The sequence below is a fragment of the Hevea brasiliensis genome, chromosome 1 (genome assembly GCF_030052815.1).
Source record: "Hevea brasiliensis isolate MT/VB/25A 57/8 chromosome 1, ASM3005281v1, whole genome shotgun sequence".
In the NCBI taxonomy this organism is placed as follows: domain Eukaryota; kingdom Viridiplantae; phylum Streptophyta; class Magnoliopsida; order Malpighiales; family Euphorbiaceae; genus Hevea; species Hevea brasiliensis.
In genome coordinates, this window is record NC_079493.1 from 9,530,202 (window position 1) to 9,553,265 (window position 23,064).

The 23,064-nt window shown below is 28.6% G+C and overlaps 2 protein-coding genes across 2 annotated transcripts in view; both read right to left on the reverse strand.

Annotated features, from left to right (window-relative positions):
• LOC110652547 (rust resistance kinase Lr10) overlaps positions 1-7,725 on the reverse strand; it is a 65,119-nt gene extending 57,394 nt beyond the window's left edge. The window contains exon 1 of the mRNA XM_058143907.1: positions 7,683-7,725. The gene's annotated coding sequence lies outside the window, so the exon portion shown is untranslated. The remainder of the gene's footprint in view (positions 1-7,682) is intronic.
• Positions 2,880-15,660, reverse strand: LOC131182995 (LEAF RUST 10 DISEASE-RESISTANCE LOCUS RECEPTOR-LIKE PROTEIN KINASE-like 2.8). The gene is made up of 2 exons (XM_058152593.1): positions 14,928-15,660; positions 2,880-3,091 (listed from the first exon to the last, which is right to left on the reverse strand). Exons 1-2 carry the CDS (start codon positions 15,658-15,660, stop codon positions 2,880-2,882), a joined length of 945 nt encoding a protein of 314 aa, XP_058008576.1.
• Positions 15,661-23,064: the final 7,404 nt, after the last annotated feature.

Below are 23,064 nucleotides of genomic sequence, written 5' to 3' on the forward strand. Positions count from 1 at the left end.
CAATAACAAAAGTTGCTATGGAAGCATTGTGGTTGAAAGGGTTGATAGGAAAAATTAGTTCTGCAAGGGGAGCCTTCCATCCACTTTATGATAGTTAAAGTGCCATTGATTTATCTAAGAATCAAGTGCACCATGCTTGGACCAAGCATATTATAGTGAGGTATCATAAAATAGGAGAATGGATTTCTTGAAGTGGGATTTTGTTTAAGAATGTGCATACAACTAAAAAGGGAGCAGATATGTTGACAAAAGTGATGCCTATAGAGAAGTTCAAACATTGTTTAGACTTACTTCATGTCATTGGGTGTTCATCATGAGGATGGTGTGGCTTTAAGTGGAAGTGCGAGTTTCTCCAAGGTTGATCTTTGATGGGTGTGAATATTCACTAAGGTGGAGATTGTTGAGTCAATGTGAATGATATTCAGAGATTTACTAACACCTAAAGGCCCCTAAAAAGGGGGGGATGTTGTGTAACAAGATGGATGCATCAGAGCATGTGGACGTAGTGCATTACATGACTTCACTATGTGAAGCAAGCAGGACATGCGACCTAATCGTGTAAGGAGTCTTTGGGTCTAAAAGGTCACATGGCCTGGGTATGTGAAATTCCACGGTAGTGTTGATGACATATGCTTCAAGTGAATTTGTCTAGAATGTTACTCAGCCTATCATGTAAAATGCCATGGCCGTGTTGACATCATTAGATAAGAAGATTGCTATCCAAAATAATTCTACGTGGCATGCTGACTACGAGACTCTATTTTCCCAATGATTTATTACTTCCTATTTAGGATAGAAATCCTAATTATATTGGGTCAGGACAATTTTTAATTTTTTGGGAAAGGGACTTTATTGTATTTTAGGAACCCTAGAGTAGCTATATAAAAGGGTAGCTTAGATATAAATTTAAAGAGAATGGAAAAGCTAGAGCTTTTGATAGAATTTCTAAAAGTAAAAGTTATAAGGTGGCTTTGTGGATGTAGGCAAATTACAGAACCACGTAAAATCTTTGTGTCTTTTTTATGATTGTTTCTTTTCTCTTTCTTTTTTTTTTTTTAGGCCAAAAAGATTTTATTAATTGGAAAAAAAATGATAAGTATAAACAAACCTGTAAAAAGCTAACAAAAAATAGTACCCAAAAAACACCAAAACAATAATAAAAGAATAACAGAATAGGGACTAAAACCATAACGGGCAAGACCAAAAGCCTAGTTTTTGTAATTCAAGAGTATGCAACAACTAAAAGACCCGTTCAAGCAGGATCGAGAGTCAACAGTGATAGCGCCATGTATCACCAGCGGATAAATTTCAACAACTGTCCCTGAACTTATATAATTGTAACACTACAGTTCTTTAATTTTAAAATGTAACATAAAACTCCCTAAACTTTCAAATTTTGCATAGTAAAATCCCTTTGACTTTCAATTACTGATTTTTCAGTTAGAAACTGATGTGAATAGCTCCCGCATGACGCTTAGTCAATATTTCTCTCTCATCTCTTATGCAAAGTGTAAAATTATTCTCTTTATTCATGAAAAATTATTCTGTCTATAGAGAGAAAAATGATTCAATTTACACATGACTTAAGAGAGAAAAAAGAAATACTGACTAAGCTTCATGCTGAAACTGTCTAGGTTAACATCTAACTGAAAAACTGATAATTGGAGGTTAGAGAGATTTTACCGTGTAAAATTTAAAAGTTGATGGGGTTTTATGTTATATTTTTAAGTTGAGAGACTGTAATGTTAAAACTAGATAAGTTTAGAGACAGTTGTCAAAATTTATCCATCACTAGCTGCTAAAACATTTGTATCACCTGTAGATCTACACAAACTGACTGTTCAAAACAAGGATTCAGTAGAGGAGCTTGGTCTACTCTTGAAGGTAGAATACATATGGATTATGTCGCCATTCATGGTCAAGGAAAATGGTAAAGAATTGCCAAAAACATAGGTCTTAGACTAAACCTTTTCTTTGGATATTCTCTCTTTTACTGGATTGCACTAGCTTTATTAACTTCTTCATTCAAATTTGTTCTTTTCTCAATTGGAACTATAGATTTTTGCCTTGCTAGTTATCTCATAAACTAAGACCTATTCAACCAATCCCCAAAGGACAAAGAATTTAGCTCGATAAACCCAAAGGAAGGAAACACCAATGCCACCGATAAACCCAGAGGAAGGAAACACCAATGCCAAAGTAATCAACAGAAATTTACTTTTCATGCCTAGAGAACGAAATTGAGTTACATCAATTTTGGTCAACCATATTGGCCATGTCTACATTAATTTGATCTTAAAAGAAATTAACTATAATTTAGTCTAGTTTAGAGAAAATTAGTCCCAGATTTTTATCCATATTAACAGTTTTGATAGCTTCTTCAGAGGGGTTGAGGCTAGGTGAGGGAGACCTGAGACTTCCAATGGACTTGAGAATTAGAGAATTCATCCTCGAAGTGTCACTATACAAAGTGATCAATATCTGAGCCTGATGAATCTCTAGAGGAGAAGGTAGGAATAGAAAAATGAAGCACACTTTTGCTTTTAACTTTCTTTGATTTGTGGCCCCCCCCCCTCGCGCCCGCCCCCCCCCCCCCCCACCCCCCAAAATAAATTTTGGAGATACCTCAAGAAGGTCGATAATAAACTTTCTGTGCCTTCTTTATTTTAATAACCTAAAAAACTTGATGACACTATTGGGGTAGTTTGAGGATGCTTCTTAAGCTGGGAGACGTGGAAATGAAGGGGAAGGAGTTTTGGTGTTTTGAAGGTTTTATAGGATTGAGGGTTATAGGTTAGAAGGGATAAAAGGCACATCCATATTGTTAGATTAGACTTGAGTATTTGGCTCAAAAGGGAAAAAAGCAAAATGTTATGGGCTTAGAATAAAGGGTTCAAGGGCCAAAGTCTCGATAGGGAAAGAGTAGGAGTGTTAATAACAACAATTGATTCTAGAAACTCCAAATCATGCTGAGCAGGAGTAGATACGATGTCTCCTAAATGTCTCTTAACGATTGAAGAAGCCAACGGGTCCTCGAGAGAAGTAGTGTTGCACTGCACCATATGGCTAGAACCACACGCATGCAAGGGCTCTACAAGGTCATGGGAGTAAAGCAGTAATGATTTATTAGCATAAGCGAGAATATTTTTCCCCTGTGAATGAATGCCAATGGTATTGCTGTGATCTTTCACGTCAAACCTCTACATTGATGTGCCTATAACTTTTTGAGATGATTCCTTGAAAGAATTTTGTTATCTTTTGTGGAAGCCTCAAAGTCATCCTTTGTGTAAGAGCATTCCACATCATCATCTTTTTCCTTGCTTTCATCCAAGGAAGGGCTTTGCAGCTTTCTTGTTGTGAATTAGAGGATCAAAGAAACTAAAATAAGGCTTTTCTGAAAACATTGATATGGAATCAAGTGCTATCAATATCTACTGCCAAAATTTCGTTAATAAGATATTGATGAGTTGTTACAAGAATTCTAACTAAGTTTAATCTGGCTTCAGAATTCGTCGGTCCATCCATTCTGAAAAATTTCCCAAATAAGCCTATGACCCATTGAAAGAAATGGTTAGACCAAACATTGAGAGGCAACCCTTGAAGTCTCAACCATATTAACCTATCTTATGGAGTGAAAGAAGCATCCCAAGGTTTGAGGTCACAAATCGACTGGTTAACCCAAGATTGGTACTTTAATACGAAGCCTTTCATAAGATCTTTTAATTCAAAAGTGAGGAGAACTTTATCTCCACCTAAAGGAATGACTTGAACATAGAGAACACCTTGTGCCAATAAATAATCTTACAGATTTGAGATTGAATAAACATTACACAAAGTAAATATAGAGGATCAAGAGAGCCAACCCATATTATTTTCAAGTACAAAATTAGGGATGATACCCTTCCCCCCCCAAAAAAAAAAAAAAAATTCAAGTATTGTTCAAATGACCTAGGTTGGCCTGGACAGATGTCAAGATTTCCTATGCCATTTTTCTTTGTATTTTGAGTGCTTCCACAAGTTGGTTTCACCTTAGCACTATTGCTAGAATTCCTTAGAGATTTGCAGGGGTAGAATAGTTTTTTACTCTATAGTTGTTCTATTGCAAGTTCGCCTTTGTTAACTATCTTCTTGCATGTTGGGAGATGAAGGCTCTCATCTTAAACGACCCAAACCAAAGGTTGTTTAAAGAGTTGAGAAGAGGAGACTTGAGAAAGGTAGAATGTCGATCACTACGGTTGAGTTTGTATGGAATATAGGCATCCAGGATGTTATCTGACCTAAAAATGGTGCTCCAAAGATCTTTGGCATTAAAATTAAGTGAAAATTTTTTAATATAAAAGGATAAAGAAGAAGAGGAAGATTGCTGATAGTGATGGGATAAGGAGGTATGGCCATGCTTTGGGTATGAGGTAGGTTTTTGGTAGTATGAGATTTATTTTTGATAATGGTGGGAGACTAAAGAATTGGTTCGCCTCATCTCCTCTCTTCCTGTTGTGTTTTGTTAGATGTTTCTATTATAATTATTGTTTCTTTTATCATACTCTTATACATGTTTATGTGTGCATAATTTAGCAACATGTCAATGTGTTACTTATCCTTTGTCAAAACAAACTCATTTACCATTTCCTAGTATGTACCTCTATCTCCACTAATAAAATTTCACAACTGTCTCTGAACTTATCTGGTTGTAACATTACAGTCCCTTAAATTAAAAATGTAACATAAAACCCCATCAACTTTCATATTTTGCATAGTAAAATCCTTGTAACCTCAAATTACCAGTTTTTCAATTAGACGCTGATCTGGACAGTTCCAGCATGGAACTTAGTCAGTATTTCTCTTCTCTCTCAAGCCATGTGTAAATTGAATCCTTTTTCTCTCTATAAACAGAATAATTTTTCATGCATAAAGAGAATAATTTTACACTTTGCGTAAGAGAGGAGAGAGAAATATTGACTAAGTGTCATGCGAGAGCTATTCACATCAGTTTCTAACTGAAAAATCAGTAATTGAAAGTCAGAGGGATTTTACTGTGCAAAATTTGAAAGTTTATGGAGTTTTATGTTACATTTTAAAGTTAAAGGACTTAGTGTTACAACTATATAAATTCAGGGACAGTTGTTAAAATTTATCCCTATCTCCACAAATGAATGTTTTGATCTTATTCACGTTGTTTGGGGGCTATATACTATCTCAACTTTAAATGATACAAATTTCTTTTTAACTATAGAAGATGATTTTTGTCACAATGACTTTTTTTTTGTGTTACAATCAAAGTCTTGACTTTATATATATATATATATATATATATATATATATATATATATATATATATATATATTCTTGGGCTAGCCTTCACACACCAAATTAAGTTCCTTACCTAGTGATATTAAGGGCACATTCTTCTACATTGCTATGGTGCATTTAGAATAAATAATCTTGGATTACTCCTTAATAGAGTCGAACCCTTATTGATAAGGAATGGAGTTCCTATCCTTACTAACTAAGGAATGGAGTTCCCGTCCTTACTAACTAGACTAAGCTAATTAGGTATATTTAATATTATTTTGCTATGGTCCAAACGCAATTTAATGCCACCATTTGCAGAGTTAGGAGTGATATATAATGGCACTTTATTTTTTAACCATGATATCACTTAGTTCTTTGATTCTCTAGAAGTTGTTCTCCAACATAGTTGCATCTACGCGCCTAAAAAAAAAATGATGTTATCAAGCACAAACAAATACACTTATTAAATATGGCTAGCACACTTTGTTTTCAAGCTAATTTGGACCACAATTTTTTTTTTTTTTTTTGGGGGGGAGGAGGAAATACATTCTTACCGCTCTCATTAATAGAAAACCAACCAAAGTGCTCAACTATAAAACATCTTTTGAACTATTTTCAACAAGTTACCTACTTTTTAGCGCCTCCATGTCTTTGGTTGTTTATGTTTTGTACGTAATGTTCACATTAAACATAAGTTTGGTTTGGGATTTTAATTAGTTATCCATATGGTAAAAAGGTTACAAAACCTTTTTTTCTTCACACTCAAAAGGTTTGAGTTGTGACTACATGATCAAGAAACCAAAAGACAATTTGATTCCTGTCCCTTTACCTATACAGGATATCCATTCCATATAAATGGGCTTGGGTCATTTAGGTTTACATTTTGGGAATTTAAGTTTGAATTAGATCAGATGAATTAGATCAGGTTGCAGGTTATTCAAGTCTTTTTTTTTTTTTGAGTGGGCTCAAATTATGTCTTTTCAAGTTATAAATTGATTCAAGTTACATATCAGGTCTCCATACAAAAAGCAAGATTTTTAAACTAAGCCCAGTCAATGAACCGATAAAGGCAAAGTGTTAAGGGTTTAATTGATATAATAGTAATAATATTATAAAATTAACATTTTCTTTCAAAATAATAATAATAAATGTATTATTATAGTTAATAGTTTGATTTTTTTATAAATTATAATTAAAATAAATTTACTTAAGTTTTAAAGTGTAAATAATTATTTATAAACAATTTAAAATATTTAATTGAAATTTTAAATGATAATATTTTACAATAAAAATATTTAGAATAAAATTTTATAATAATAAATTTATTCATATCAATAAAACTTTAATATATTAAAATCTTATAGAAAAAATAAAAAAAAATTGAAATAAAAAATAATTCATGTTAACACTCTAATAATATAAATTATTAATACCTTAAATTATTTAAATAAAAAATTAGTAAAATAAATAAACCTTTTATTTTGTTATTTTTAGTTTAAAAAGTAATTCTTAATTATTTGTTATTAATATTTGATGAAATAAGTTACTATGTATATAACTCAAGGAAAAAAAAATGTGACATAATATATGTAGTTCAATTGGCGTAGTGTATAAAAGTTCATCCACCCAAGAATCGAATCCCATCTCCAACATCATGCATTCTCCATTTTTTCAAATGAATAATTGAACCAAATTTGATCAGTGGCATAGGGTTTTTAAATGAACTGAACCGGACCTTTTTTTCAAAACCATGACAAAAAGGATCCAAATCAGATTTGGGTTAATTTGTATATTGCGGATAGTTTTTAAACTAAAATATTATTTTTTATTAAGAAAAAAATTAATTTAATTTTCAGATAAAATTCAGATTACTCAAGTCATCCCAAATACGTTAGGTTCAAATTGAGTAATTCAAGTCATTAATTTGAATTTCAATCGAACCTAATTTAATTTTATAGATCATACGAAATTGAGTAATTTTGAATTGTTTGTGAGTTCAAATAAATTATAAATCATTTTAAGTTAGAGATATTCGAATTGAATTAATAAATTGAAATCGAAATATGTCGACTCTAGTTCCATAGATATACATCTAATTTCTCCTTATCACCACTAGATAACTCAATGGGCTCGCCTACATCTATTGATATAAATGTATATATATTGAAAAAATAAATAAACATGAACAAGTATTTCACTCAAATTCTGTTAATTGACTTTTTCTTCTTTGTAAATATATATATATTATTAGTTCAAAATTTGCCAATTATTAAACTTGGATTTGGTTAGTATAATAAGTTATCATGTTGCCAAGGTTAATATTTTCGACAGAAGAAGAAGAAAAAAAAATGCTTTTAAGTAATTAATTAATAGGATATAAAAAAAATGCTTACATATGGCATAATAGGGTGCATAACGTAGCCGTGTGATGCCTGTGTTGACAAAAGATAGAAGAAAAACAATTAGAAAAATGGAAAAAAAGACTTATGTAAAGAATTTGGAGGTGTCAAATGGGTTGATTAGATGAATTTGATTTCTGATGCTTTGAATTGTAAATCATTTTAGGTATTGCTTTTTTTTTAGCAAGATTAAATTAAATTATTTCATTTATGAGTTGATTTGAGTTACCCATCGAATTAACATGAGGAAACTATTTTGAGCCAATTTATGGATTAAAAAGATGTTTCAAGTCAATTTTTTTTTAATTACTTTTACTCATTTAATTTTTAAATTAAAAATTTGAGTTAATTAATTCAACATAAACGAGTCAATCTTAGATGGACTTCTATAAGTTATTGAATTAACCTTTAATTGAATTCTCAATTTTACAAGTCATTCATAGAATTATTTTAGATTTTGTACATATTAAAATGAATTATTTATTGATTTAAATCAGAAAATTCAAGTAGAATTTGTGGGTCATCTCAAAATTTATTTCTTCTAGTAATATTTTTTAATTTAATTTGATTTTAATTAGAAATTATATTCAAAATCTCAGAATTTAAAAATTATTTCAATATCATTGATAACTTTTTTTTTATCTAAAAAAATAGAACTATTTAAATAATAATAATTTTGGAGCATACCCATATTTACTAATTAGATCAAATTCTAAAGCTTACGGATAAATAATAACTACTAGTATTTTTGCTTATTCTTACATTTCTAGACTATTACAATAAATTTTTGTTGGCCGGTGTCATGCTCATATATTATCATTATTATTATTATTATTATTATTATTATTATTATTATTATTATTATTTTAAGCATACAATACATCAAAATAGAAGTGCTCTTACCACTGGGCAACCTTTGTAAGTTCCAGAACAATACTGTCAAATAAAGGAAAAAAAAAATTCAAGTTAAAGAATGACAATGATTGGAACCAAATCATTAGCACAAAGAAAGAATGCTTTTTAACCTCGGTAATTAATTGGGCTTCAAAGTCAGATTAAAACACTTCACTAATTAATATCAAGATTAATTAAGATATATATATATAACTTGTGAAATATCAAGATTAAGGTCAAAATAGAGATATAAATATATTCTCATTAAGAATTTAACCAATAATAGAGTTTATTTTATAATTAAGGTGAGATTATGATATTTTATCAAGTTTTAAAACTATAAAAAATTTATTAATATCAAAACAGTTATATGAGAATATTAAATATTTGATTATTATTTATTTTAATTCTTGAATTTTTTTATTTTTTTAACTTTTTTATTTTTTATTATTTTTATTTAATTGTAGAAATTCAAGGATTATATATCTTAAAATTAACAAAATAAAATTTAAAACTATATTATAACATTTACTTATAATTAAATCATAATGTGGAGAGGTTCTTAAGTTATGGGATTTATGTCTTACAGGGTATAATTAATTAATTAGGTTATCATATAATTGGAATTAGGGTTTAAATCTAAATTAAAAAAAAATAGTAATTAATAGCAATTTCTTACTCATGGCAAGTCTGAAAGCTATATTTTAAGAAGCTGTTATAATTAACAGCTATGAAAATTAAGAAAGAAAAGGTTCCTACCAGTGACATTCCCAAATGTGCACCCAATTCCTACAACATTAATAGACAGAGATTAGTGTGCGGAAATCAAAAACTTATAACTAGTCAATTGATTATAGTCCGCTACGATACGCTTACAAGAATACATGTTTCTATGGTCTCCATCAATCATACTGTGTAACATTTCGAAAATCCAACTGCAGAATAGTCTTGTGATTAATGAAATTTCTATGATTTAATACTGTTAAATGTATTATCTTCAGGATAAATTAAATTTTTTTTCCAATTAATAGTGACACTAGAAACTAATTGCCTTAACACTATACTTGGAGGAAATTTTTGAAAGTGTAGTATAAGTTTTAAAATTCATCATCTTTTGTTAAAAAGTATGGGTTTTTAAAATACTAAGTTTGTTTGGGAGTAAGGTTTTTCAAGAAATGTAATGTTCTTAGGGATTAAAAACTTTCAAAAACCCTATTTTTTTAACTCACCAAATTAATTGATTCGGGAGATTTTGTAATTTTAAGGTCTTGCCATCTTTACAAGAATATATTTATTTTCAGTGACTTACCAATGTAGTTATAAATTTTAAATATTATAGAGCCAATGGATATGAGGGTTAGCAATTATAAAAGTAATTATCAGAAAATTTATGTTAGTAGGCTCCTTTTTAAAACTCAAACTCAGTAAGCCTAAAGAGAAGAAGCTTTAGTTAATAGATTACAAATAGACTCAAAATAATAATTAATGTAATAGGCATTCATTGGAAAAGTGATCCTTAGTAAAATAATCACCCAAGGATCTAAATAGAGAAATTCCTCTGCAAGAGAGGCTTAATGATGCAACTTTTCATACCACTCCAATGAGGACACATTTCACTACCTCCATGCATTTTTGAAAGACAAAAGAGAAGAAAATAAGATAGGGGAGCCGGCCACTTAGGACACTCCCTCTCTATCACTTTTTCCTCTCTCTTCACCTTAATTTTCCATCTCTTCCAAACCCAATCTCTCCCACAAGAAGAATTCTAGCTCTCCAAAACTCACCTCCAAGCTTCATTGTCTTTTCTTCAACCATGTTTTCACAACCTCAATCTCCCTTTTTCTCACATCCAAAAACATAAAGAATCTAGAAGATTAAGGAATCAAGCAGGTAAAAGGAAATGGGAGGGGGGAAGGGATTCGACTAGGTAAGGAAGCCCCGCCCCAAAGCTCTTATCCTCATCTTTCCACTTCTTCCTCTTCCTCGTGGGTTGCATTTTCATGGAGTAGTGCATTGACATAATGTTGTGCTGCATTTTTATAGTAAATTTGGTGTTATTTTCATTATATTTCTGTAGTGTTTTTGTTGATATCTATTGCTAAATTAAGTCTTAATTGTGTTTCTTATGTTTTCACTTTGATTTTTAGTGTTTGATGGTTTTAGGTGCTAAAGGCATTCATTTTTGGAATTTAAGTGATAATTGGGTCATTTTGGCAGAACAATTTAGACAGTTGAGTGCAAGGCAAGGCTGTGGAAAGTGACTTATGTTGATGCATAGGCCGTGTGGAATTGAAATAACTTAGGAAAAATTGAAGTTTTCAAGTGAGGCAGTGAACTGCATAGCTTGGCTATGCAAACCGAGAAAAGTGCATGGCTTGGCTGTGCAAAAAACAAAGAGTAGAAGTGGAGAAGGAAAAAGGCGGTAGATCATACTAAAGTGTCATGAGAACAGAAATGGAGATCAGGACGAGATGAGAGAAAGACTAGAAGCTTTTGGGATTTGGATTTGGTTAAACAATAAGGAGGAGGGACAATGAAGGGAAGGAAGGACCGAGGGAGATGAGAGAAAGAGAGAAGTTTTGGAGCAATTGGTATCTTCTATGGGGTTTAGCAGTCTACATTTGTTGTGGACATGTTAACTTTAAATAAAGAAAATTAAAAAAGAAAAAAAGATTTATCTGTCTCCATCTCACTCCTTTACTACTCAGGAAAATAGAATGGTTCTAACTGTTTTTACCGTACTCACGTAGATGAAAGAGAAAATAAAGTGTCTCTGACAAAATAATAATAATGAATCTCTTGAGTTAAAAAGAGGTGATGTTATCAATTAAAAAAATAATAATAACAAACAAAAGTTGATGAGGATACATAAAGTAAATGTGTAGAAGAACACCAAATTTTGAACATTCTTCCTTGCGCCTTCAAAAGTGAAAAGCTGTAAAATTTTATTTTATTTTTGTGCTAATTAATTTTAGATATATATTATAATTTTTATTTTTTAAAAAAAAAAACTTTTTTCGCTATAATTAAGTCCTAAACTCGTAAAATCAGCAAAATTAGCAGTACTCACATTGCACCCTAATAAGCATAAGTTTATCTATTTATGGAAATTTCATTGCTAATTAATGACATACACAATTGGGCAAAATCATGTTGATTTTGTCATTTGAAGATTATACATGTTGACGGATATTATGATTAAAACAAAATTTCTTTTCTTTTCTTTTAAGATTCAAAAACAATTATTAAAATACAAATCTAAAAAAAAAATAAAATCTCCAAAATAATCAAAATTGAGCAGGGAATACTTAGGTCTTTTTTTAAAAGAAAATATTTCCTTGAAAAATATTTACTGCATTTTTCAGAGTTTAGAGAACTCAAAAAATGAGTGCAGAAAATATTTTTCTGATCAAATGAAAAACTAAGTTATTTTCAAAACAAAAAACTTTTATTTAAAAAAAATAAATTATTTTTTAAAATTTGATAATCTTATTAAAATATAAAAATATTTATACATGTATGAAATAAATATTTATTATTAATTTAATATTATAATTAAATAATAAAATATAATTTCATATATAAGTTATAAAAAATTAAAAAAAAAAACCTTGAAAACAGAATTGTTAATCAAATACACATGAACCCCCAAGACTAAACATATTATATTGAAAGGGTAGCAGAGTAATAACATAAAACAATTCCTCACCCGATGCGTAGCCTCTGTGATTCTGAATAAGCATATTATCACAAATCCTTCAACAATTTTGTCCTTCTTCAGAATGGGCGTGGTAGCTTTTTTAGATCTCATCTTAGTAGTGGTTGGCACATGAACTTGGCAAGAGAAGAATCGATGAGTTTGCATTTGGTTCATAGAGAGAGAATTGATGATGAAGATGAGAAACCCTTAATACGATCAAGAAGATACGGGCTCTAGCTAGTAGCCAAACAACAAAGAACAAAAATGGAGAAGGAAGAAGGCAGTAGATTAGCATCACGAGAGCAGAAGTGGGGATCAAGACGTGATAAGAGAAAGACTAAAAGATTTTTTGGGATTTGGATTTGCTTAAATGATAAGGAGGAGAGACAATGAAGGGAAGGAGGGACCAAGGCAAACAAGACCAAGGGAGTTGAGAGAAAGAGAGAAGCTTAAGAGCAATTGGTATCTTCTATGGTGTTTAGCAGTCTAAATTTGTTGACAAAAAGGAGAAAGAATGTCTGCGTTTTTTGTTGTTGACATCGAAGAGAGTGTATGTGCTTTACCTTTAGTGGACAAAGAGGATGAGAAAGAAGAAGGCAACAAGCTTCTAAAGAAGGAAGACAACTAGCTAAAATGACATAGTACCCCTTATATATGTTTGGTTTGGTCTGGTTATTTCAAGGTTTTAATCTTAATAATTGATCCAAACTCAAAAACTGAATCAATTAACTAAAAAACAAATTAGAATGATTCAATTAACTTTTCGGTTATAATAGATTTCTACTCAGCCTTATTGCCACCTGCATGTACTATTACAACCATATATAAGCAATGATTTTTAACTTATTATTATTATTAATAATTAAAAAAAATAACATATCTGATAAACTTAGATATGTTAACTTCAAATAAGGAAAATTAAAAAAGAAAAAGGGATTTAGCTATCCCGATCTCTCTACTTTACTAATAAAGAAAATAGAATGGTTCTTACCATACTCACGTAGATAAAATAGGCAATAAAATATTCCTGCAAAAGAATAATAATAACTCTTAGGAGTTAAAAAGAGGTGATGTTACAAAACAAATAAATAAATAAAAGTTGACGAGGATACATAAAGTAAATGCGTAAAGAGCACAAAGTTTTGAACATTCTTCCTTGCACCTTGCAAAATGAAAAGTTGGAAGTGCACTTAGCATAAAAATTTATTTTTATTTTTGTACTGATTAATTTTAGATATATATTATAATTTTTGTTTTAAAAAATACTTTTTTCGCCATAATAAGCAGTACTCACTACACCCTAATAAGCATAAGTTCATCAATTTATGAAAAATTCACAGCTAATTGACAACATACACAAGTGGGCAAAATCATGTTGATTTTGTCATCTGAAGATTATACATGTTGGCGGATATTAAGATTATAACAAAATTTCTTTTCTTTTCTTTTCCTTTATGATTCAAAAACAATTATTAAAATATAAATTCTCCAAAATAATCAAAATTAAGCAGCGATTACTTAGGTTTTCTTTATGGAAAATATTTTTCTGAAAAATATTTACTGCATTTTTCAGAGTTTAGAGAACTCAAAAAATAGTTACAGAAAATATTTTTCTAGTTAAATAAAAAACTAAATCATTTTCAAAGAAAATAACTTCTTTTTTTTTTAAATAAAAAGGTATTTTTTAAAATTTGACAATCTTATTAGAATATAAAAATATTTATATATATATAAAATAAACATCTATTATTAATTTAATATTATAATTAAATAATAAAATATATTTTTATAAAAAATATTTTTCTTATATAAGTTATCATCGAGAAAGGAAAAAAAAAACCTTGAAAATAGAATCGTAAATCAAATACACGTGAACCCTCAAGACTAAACATATTGTATTGAAAGGGTAGCAGAGTAATAAAGTAAAACAATTCCTCACCCGATGCGTCGCCTTTAATGTGGTTCTCCATGGAATCTACGTTAAGGAAGAGAAATATTAGTTAGTATCCAGTAATTAACTGAGTAAATGTTATCAATAAATAAAAAATTAAAAAAAAAAGGAAATATAAGAGAGAGAAAAAATGTAGCATGCGGAGTATTAATTTTTCCCCTTTTTCCTTCATTCACCAAACTCCTCTTTCGTGCCCTTCTCCCAGCAATTACAGTTTTTTTTTTTCATTTATATTTATATTTTTTATTTTTCATTTTTAAGAATCATATGTGTTTCTTTTTATTTTTTTTTATTTGATATTGACTAAGGTTTTATTCGTTCAATTTAAAAAGTGATTCAATATTTAACCAATAATGATTCAAAATATATTTATATACTAATTTGATTTCAAACATTAAAATTTATATATAGCATTTAGAATGATAAGACTAACATGTAAAAAAATTTAAATAATTTAAATTATAGAAAAGATATTTGATAATTAATAATAATCATTGATTGTATGCAGTTAGCCATAGCCGTTAGCCACTAATCAATAATAGCAGGCTTCTAATCGTTATTTGTTAAATCAAATAGGCTTTAAAAACTATTAAGATTCTAAATTGCAATATCACAACCTCAAAACACAATCTAAATTGATATGAATATCAAAATTTGAGTATCAAATTTAAGAGGCTATGAAAAAACGACGTACCAGTACCGCAATCGCGTATGGAATAATCCGGTAGGTTGCAGAGGCTTTCCTTACAGTTGTCACAGCAAACGTAAAACCATGAAAGCTCAAATCCGTATGACATAATACGGTGAAGATCCTTAAATGAAATGTTCTTCACTTCTTCCGGCATTATAGATGTCATAACTATCTGCTCTACTCGGCACGAGTCCACCAAATCCAATAAATTTGTGGACCCAACCATTACATACCAATGACCAGAATTATTGATGCAAGAAGAAGCATCCACATAAAGTGGAGAACTCTGTACTTGATCTTCACAGTTTACGAAAATTAAGCTCTGATAGTATTCCTTCTCATAGGAGACTACTTCTGGCCAATCGAAGTATGGAATTTTCCAATATCTGTTATAGAATGTATTCAAAGAATGGCGAGGGATGGAGGAGCAATTATCCTTTTGGACACCGGCATCCATCACTCGAATTGTGTAGTTATTGTAATTGATAGACTCAACGTAATATTTTGCCGAATCCAAGTATGCTACTGGAAGGTTGTTTTCACAAGTAAGTTCATACTTTTTGTGGCCGCAGCTTTCAGGATCGGTTTTAAATCGAAAAGGGTAGCTAATGTTGCGGATATTGCCACAAGATGTGGTGCAGTTGTTGCTTGTTCTAGCGTAGCAACCTTGGAGAATCAGCACCAGAAAAAGAAGAGCTGCATATCCAGCAAAAAGGATCCTTCGACTACAAATCATTCTGTGAGCTGACAGAAAGGGAGAGAGAGAGAGAGAGACGATCAACAAGTGACACAGAGATCACTTACATACAGATAATGCTTCTACTTTGACACAGAAGGAGCAGAGCAATTTCTCGGGTCCTCACAGAAGTCTTCAGAGTTAGTTTTTTTCCCATATGATGCCAAAGAGTTATACTCATGAATTAATTAGCAGAAGGAGCAGAGCAACTTCTTGGGTCCTCAAAAGAATCTTCGGAGTTTGAAAATAGCTTTTCCATATATGATGCCAAAGAGTTCCACTCATGAATTTTATCCACTTAAAAATTCTACTTCCATTTTTATTTAGCAAAATTTTAGTTTTTTAATGCAAATAATTAATATTAAATAATTATAATTTGTCATTATTTTTTAAAGCTCAAGCAAGATTTTTATATATTTTTTAAAAATTTTTTAACTTAAATATTATAAAACAGATTTAACATAAATATTTGGTCTTATAGTTTGATATTGTTAAAAAACTATATCAGTAGCAAAATGATGATAGATATTTCAATCAATGCAATTACGTCGAAAGAATCATATATAGAGAGCAAAAATATGGAAGTAAATAATAATAATAATAATAATAATAATAATAATAATAATAATAATACAGTTATTGTCTTGTCATTAAATTTACCATAAGAAAATTTTAAAAATTATTAAAATATATGGAGCATAACAAATGATAAATGGTAGTTTAAGCTTACATAAATTTAATTATATATATTAAAAACGCCTATTGAAAAAAAAAAGTTAAATTTTATCACATTTTGATAATTTTATCTAATTTTTTTAATTTTTATAGAATTGATCAAAATTTTTAAAATTATTAAAATTTTATTAAATTTTCAACGATCAAATTTTTAACTTCATTTTTTAACTTGTATATATCTACCGTTAAAAATTCAATATTATCACGTTTATTAACTCTTCCATAATTTTATTTTGATAATAATCTAGTATCAAATAGTGATGAGATTTAGTAATAGTAAGGAGAGAGTATATGATTAAAACCATCAAATTTGATCAAATTACTAAGCATTTTGATGCACTATGAAAAATGATATTTTGAATTAATTGATGGTATTAATAAGGTTGGATTAGCTAGAAAATTAAAGGAAAGAATATTTCGAAAAAAGAAAGAATAAAATTACAAGAAGTTTTTTAAATTTTAAAAAATTTAGATAAAATTTTTGTGCATTTTAAAATTTTGACTGATTCCACCAAAAGTTACTTGATAGCTTCACTTTTAGTTATATCCCGTTTAATATCTAAACTTTATAAAAGTGTAAGTATTTAACTACTTATCTTAGTACAAAAAGTCACTTTGTAGCTTCAGTTTTAATTCATCCTATTTGATACTTAAACTTTATAAAAGTATAACTATTAAACTCTTAAAATCCCATTTAACAAAATGTGGTTGTACATTCAATTGCGCAATTAAAGAAGATAAAATATTATTATTAAAATTTATTTAATTTCATGATAACTACTCTAATTCATTCCCTTCTCCTCAACGGAAAATTCCACCAACTTGTACATCATTGATTGAAAAATGAAGCTAGGGCAAAGGGAAGTTGATTGGTGCTTGTCTCGCCTGCATTGTTTGCTGGAAATGGTCAATATGGCAGTCCGAAGATCTTGTCTCGTCGCGCTGAGATCACTGAGAGGGAAAAATGTCCTCAGTACCATCATTGATGCCATTTGATTGTTCCCCTGCCTTTATCGATGTTGCCAAAGGGAAAGGAGATCAGTTTTCTACAATGGTCGGCATTGGTGGGTGTTGCTTGAGGAAGAGAAAGAAAGGAAGAAGAAAGGGAATTGAGCTGTGGAGGGGGTTCTCACGAGCCAAAAACAAGGGGATGAAGGGGACGAACCTAGAGGCTATTGTGTCCAGGTTTGTCTTTTCTTTTTTTAATTTCAATTTTTTTTCCAATTATTCAAGTGCATAATACAATGAAATTACTACGCAAGTTAGCATTAATTTTCACATCAAAGAGCGTGCAAATTATCATCAATTGCAGGAGCTGAATAGATATATTTTTATAAACTCAATGAATAATTTATCCAATATAATTTAAATAAAAATGAATAAGCAAAAAAATTAAATGACCTAATATTAATAAACGGTGAAGAAAAATGAAAGAAGAGGGTGCTACAGTTACAGAAAAATTATGCAAAGTTGCCTATCACATTACAGTTACAGATGTGTTTATATTATGCGAAAGAGACTTTTTTCGTGATTGCCTAATGTGTTCATATTAACTTGAAATGTTAAAAGACATTAAATTTTTAAGTTTATACAAATTAAGCCAACTGACTGATTAATTAGTAAATTGGCCATTTCAATTGAGTTTAATGTGATCAACCAGTGAACCATGTCCTAGAAAAATTTTAATGCTATTAAAGGGTTTCAAATATATGTTTGTTTAAACTTAGAGTATAAATTTATTGTTGATGTTTTTAGATAATAAATTTTGAGGAGCGATTGTTCAATAAAAATTAAAAATTATTAATTAAGGTTTAAAAACAAATTAAACGTTTGATTAAATATTAAATGACTATATAAGCTATAATAGTTCAATATTAAGTTAATATACTTTAATCTATAAAAGATTGTAAATATTAATTTATTAAAAGAACTATAATATACTAATACAAATATATAAAATATTATTAATTACATAATATATATTAAATACAATATACATCATCAATAGCACGCTAATTAAATTTTAATTTAATTCTGATTAAATTTTAACTTTTTAATCCTTTATCTTTACAGGTTCTTCAATTGAGTCAACTCTAAAAATCTTAATTTAAAAAGTATATTTATATTGATAGAGAGAGAGAACTTCTCTAAAGATAAGCAAATCAATTATATTGACTAAGAAATCAGGGCAATATATAAATCAATATATTTTTTGGTTGCGTTAAATGTACGGCACTTTTTGGGAATTTACAGTTTTCTGTTATGGCACATAAAAAAAATTGCCTGAAAATTGTAGCTTTAAATTGACTATCTAATGTGCAAACGCGTATATGAATTGACAAGTTAACATTGACTTGCCCCAGATATTTTTACACAATAAAGACAAGTTGATGGATGCCTTCCAAAGTGTTCCCACTTCATGATTTGGTATTGAAGTGATAATTTTAGATATAAAAATAAAGAGTTTAGATTAAACTTTTATATATATATATATATATATATATATATATATATATATATATATATATAATCATATTAGTTGATAGATGCCTTTCAGAGTGGGGAATATATATATATATATATATAATCATATTAGTTGATGGATGCCTTCCAGAGTGTTCCCAGTTCATGATTTGGTATTGAAGTGATAATTTTAGATATAAAAATAAAGAGTTTAGATTAAACTTTTATATATATATATATATATATATATATATATATATATATATTATCATATTAGTTGATGGATGCCTTTCAGAGTGGGGAATATATATATATATATATAATCATATTATATGTTAACCTATAATTTACTAACTCATTTTGATCCATTAATCTATAAATTATATTATTAGGATAAGATAAATTAGTAAGTATAAATTTAATTATTTATTATATTAAAAAATTATTATAATTGATTTTTATTTTTTTATCAAAATTTATTTAATTTATATCAAAAGTTAAAAAATTATATTGTTTTCTAATTTTTTTTAAATATTAATTAGCTATATTGAAGTATCACTTATTTATTTAACGTTAGATTATATAATTTTATATATTATTAAATTTATATATTATTTTAATTTATAAATATTAAAAATTATTAAATTGTGTGAAAACATATTAAATAAGTTATATTAGATTATTTCAAATCATATTATTAAATTATATTACATGAGTCGAGTCATATTAAATTTTATTAAATTATTATTTTATGTCAAATTAACACAACATAATTTAATACTAATCATATTTTATCATATTTACCTATATAATAAAAAGGTAAAATTTAAAAATTTATACATAATAAAAATATAAAAAGTAATTATAGAATTTAAAACTTAATCAAAGTAGAACTTAAATTATAAAATCAATTCTAATATAAAATAAATTTTAGAGTTTTAAATTAATATGAAATAGACCCTAAATTATAAAATAGAAATAAGAGTTTTAATTAAAATAGAAATGAAGAAAATCATTTTTTGAAAGTGGCAGTCTTCCACGTGCTACCAAAATCAAAACAACTTATACGAAATTGACAAATCATGGACAAAACATTGCTTCTCAATATGGTGGTCCATGATTTTTCTTTTCTTTTTTTTTTTTTCTTTTTTTGTAAGGTAAGAACACGCGCATTGGTCCATGATTGACGAGACACAAGTCTTCAGCGTTGATGTTACACGCACGAAATGCTCGTTTGAATCAACACAAACACCACTCACGTACACCACATTAATTTATGGGAATAAGTCAATTTGTCCTTTAAGTTTAATTTATTTTATTTTTATTTTTTAATTTAATTTAATTTATAAATTTTTATTTATATTTAAATTAATTTAATTAATTAATATGTGTTATTTTTTAATTTTTAATTATTTTTTAACAATAAAATATTTTTTATATTGTATAATTATTTAAATAAAAAAATAAAGATATTATTTTTATTATTTAATATTATTAATTAAACTGAAAATATAAAAACATATTTTTATATTTTCATATAATTAATTAAAATTAAAAATTATTACTGTAATTAATTTTAATTATTTAAATGAAAAAAAATGATTTTTTGTATTTCATATTTTTAATTTAAAATTAGAAAATTATAATTAAATAAAATTAAAATATAAAAATATTATTTTTATATTATTAATTAATATTAAAAAAGAAAAATATAAAAATAACTAATTATAGTTAATTAATTAACATTAAAAAATAATTAAATTTAAAAATATTTAAAAAAATTAAAAAAAATGTAACTCCCGCACCAAAGTGATGAGTGAGTTACACCTTCCTCAAATTTGGGCTAAATTAGATATAAATTAAAAATTTTAAATTAAATTGAATAAAAAATTAAAATTAAATTAAATTAAACTTCTCTAATAAATACAAAGAAAAAATTGGACTTTATTTCTTAATTTATATAACTGAATTATTACTACCCTTATTTCCAAGTTCAAACTCGAAAACAATATCTCGTATTCACAATAAATGCAAGGAAAAGTAAAGTAAATATTTTAAACTGTTCTTGACAAATAAAGTTCCTGACCAAGATAGATAAACTTAGAAAATAATTTCTGTGGAAAGTCTCATTAATAAAAAATTAGAATTAAGATGAGGACATATGATTCAAAGTAATTAAGGTTTAACATAAACTATGACCTTAACTAGAATCGGGACTTGGTAATGGAGAGACCTTAATGCATGGCATGTATGATCAAGGTTCTAAGTATCACTACTTAGGTAGTCACAACATATTATGGTAGGTATTAATAATGATTTATGAGAACCAAGAGTAGAAAGGGAATTTCACTCTATGTATGGAAGAGTTCCAATGATATTAAGGAGTTAATATCATTTTCATTCCTAATTAATTATGAACCTAAGAAGTCATACACAAATAAGAAATAAAGTTATCAAGATTTAATTAATTTAATTGATTGATTAAATAGTTTAATTAACTAATTAAATTAAAGACTTTAGTATGTAATAAGACTGCAAAATCCCTAACATGACTTGAAACTAGATTTAGAGAATTGGGTAACATGGAGGAAAAATATGGCTAACTAAAAATTGCATAAACTGTAGCATGGGGCATGTTGCAGTCTAGTGCAAGTGTTGCATAGGGCATGCAAAAGTTGCATGGGGAATGCAATGGCAACATGGGGCATGTTGTCCTTAGGCAAAAGTTGTATGGGGCATGCCATACCTTTTATTTTAAGAGAAAGAAGATTGTTTGTGGGTTTTAATGTCTCTTGACATGAGATGATGAGTGATATTATGAGTTGGAAACAAAATATGACCTGTTTGATATGTGACACTTTTTTCTCCAAGTGCAGAATATTCTGAACTCATTCACCATGTTTAGGGATATGAAATTTCTAAAAGTTAGAGATTTCTCCTCACTTTAAGTGTATGGGAATCCCTAAAGTATAAATATCATAATCCACATGCAAAAGAAAACACTTTAGTGATTTCTATCTTCTTCTTCTTCTTCTTCTTCTTCTTCCTTTTTCTCAACCTTCATTGTTAAAAAACCTTGAGCTTTCTTCTAAGTCTAATTCAAGAGATATTACTCTTGAATTAAAAATTGAAGGAATCATTTCTTCAATTATCCTTGTGAAACAAAGAGGACCAAAATACTTTTTATGCTTACTTGGTCTACACAAGAGAAGGCATTTTGTGGGGATTGCAGTTCAAGTGATAGATCATCTTGGTTGCTGAGCTTTTGTGCATGGATTAGAGGGCTTATGTTTAGAAACCTAGCTACCCGAATTAAGGTGGAAAGTGAAATTTTGTGCCTGTTTGGTAAAGTCCCTAAATCTTATTTTAGGCACTTGGTTTTAATTTTCCTAAATTGCAAAATCGGCTAGATTTCTAATTATGGTTACAAAAGTTGTAAGCTTCATGTTTTGAACAAAGTAGTATGAAATATGGGTTTTGCATGAGATGCATATAACGTATGTAAAACTAAAAATTTTGAAATTTCCATTGTGTAACTCGTGCCTTCAATTGGTATTAGAGCCACCCCATATTGCATTTAAGAACTTTAATTTGCTTGGTTATTAGTTAAAATTATATGAAATTTTGTTAGTCAAGTGTTGAGAAATGAAATTCCATTAAATTTTTTAAGAAAGTGGTTTTTGTTGTGGTTAAAATGCAAGTGTTTCGATTTTTTTTTTTTTGGGTTAAATTGCCCCAAATCTGCTGAAATATGCATAGGGTGTGGCATGGGCTGTGCCATACCCCATGTTGAAAATACCAAATTAACTAAGATCAACATGACCTTGGCATGAGGCATGCTGAGCTAAGGCATGGGTCATACTGACCTGTGACATGGGGCATGTTGGACCCTATGCAAGGTTGCATAGGGCTGTGCAAATGTTGCACTAAGCCCTTCTAATTCAACATGGTCTATACAAATGTTGTATTGTGATGTATAAGAGATAAATAAGGAAGCATATAGATCATTTTCATTTTTAAATTTGATGTTAAAGAGTTTAACTACAAATTTAACCAAAAATGGTTATTCTTAGAATGAGATTCCAAATATTAATTTTAAATATATAATATTTAAAATGTTTATTCCATTCAATTGTTACATGTACGCCTATGCATGATGGATGATTATGGACTTTATGAGACCAATAAGATTATTTTCTCCTTTTA

Coding starts and splice junctions, on each gene's coding strand:
- LOC131182995 (XM_058152593.1), bottom strand. CDS start 15,660: ATGATTTGTAGTCGAAGGATCCTTTTTGCTGGATATGCAGCTCTTCTT. Junction 3,092..14,927: donor CATACGCGATTGCGGTACTG/GTACGTCGTTTT, acceptor ATGACCTTGTAG/AGCCCTTGCATGCGTGTGGT.